Below are 850 nucleotides of genomic sequence, written 5' to 3' on the forward strand. Positions count from 1 at the left end.
GAGGCCGAGGGACACGGGGGCCTCGCCCGCCGCCCGCCCGCGGGCCCCACCTGAGAGCGCTTCGATGGCCTTGAGGGCCCAGCCCTCGTCCGGGCAGTCCACGAACGCGTAGCCCGTCTTCACCAGGAAGGGTCCCGACACCGGGATCTTGGCGTCCTTGAAGATACTTTCTAGGTCCGAGGGGGCGGCGTTCTCGCTGAGGTTTCCAATGTACAGTTTGTTCATTGTGAAGCGTGGTTGGTTTTTTTAAAAAATTAATGAAGAAAACGAAAAATTAAAACCACCCACAGTGATGAATAGATCCGGCGGGTTTTGTTTCCCCTCGTCTTCTCGCCTTTAAAATACACAGCGCTGTAAGAACCAAGCACAAGAACGAGGAGCGGAAAATCAGATCCGAGGGTCTTGTTTTCCCTTTTCTAGGTATTAAAAAAATGAGAAAGAAAAAAAAAAAACTAGCTACAACCCGAACGCTACGAGGAGTCTTCCTAACTCTGAGGAGGCGGGATTAGCAAGAGAAAGGAGGAGGAAGGAGGAGGGGAAAAACTACTTTTTGTCTCTTCCTCCCCAACCCCTTTGGCACGGCCAGCGGACTGTGAAAATATCACACTACGTGAAGCAGGCGCCGCCTCGCCAGAAGAACCCCGAAGGGTGACTGGCAGGAGGGATGGGAGGGGAGGAGGAGGGAGGCGCAGGAGGCGGAAAAAATCCGCTCCGAGTGTCCGGCTTTTTGAATGAGCCACGTGTTCAAACTACAAATCAACGTCTCACGTGAGGAATCCCAGCGCCTCAATTAGAGCGGGTTTCGGAGGAAAGGAAAAAAAAAAGGGGCGAGCGGGCGAAAGGAAGAGGG

The 850-nt window shown here is 53.5% G+C and overlaps 1 protein-coding gene across 2 annotated transcripts in view; it reads right to left on the reverse strand.

Moving 5' to 3' along the window:
- Igf2bp3 (insulin like growth factor 2 mRNA binding protein 3) overlaps positions 1-239 on the reverse strand; it is a 141520-nt gene extending 141281 nt beyond the window's left edge. For both annotated transcript variants that reach the window (XM_010641117.3, XM_010641119.3), the window contains exon 1: positions 51-239. In XM_010641117.3, coding sequence (XP_010639419.1) covers positions 51-225 — 175 coding nt within the window. In that variant the 5' untranslated portion in view covers positions 226-239. The remainder of the gene's footprint in view (positions 1-50) is intronic.
- Between the last annotated feature and the right edge of the window lie 611 nt (positions 240-850).

This window comes from Fukomys damarensis, unplaced genomic scaffold, assembly GCF_012274545.1.
Source record: "Fukomys damarensis isolate Sample0158 unplaced genomic scaffold, DMR_v1.0_HiC HiC_scaffold_4, whole genome shotgun sequence".
NCBI classification, from domain to species: Eukaryota; Metazoa; Chordata; class Mammalia; order Rodentia; family Bathyergidae; genus Fukomys; species Fukomys damarensis.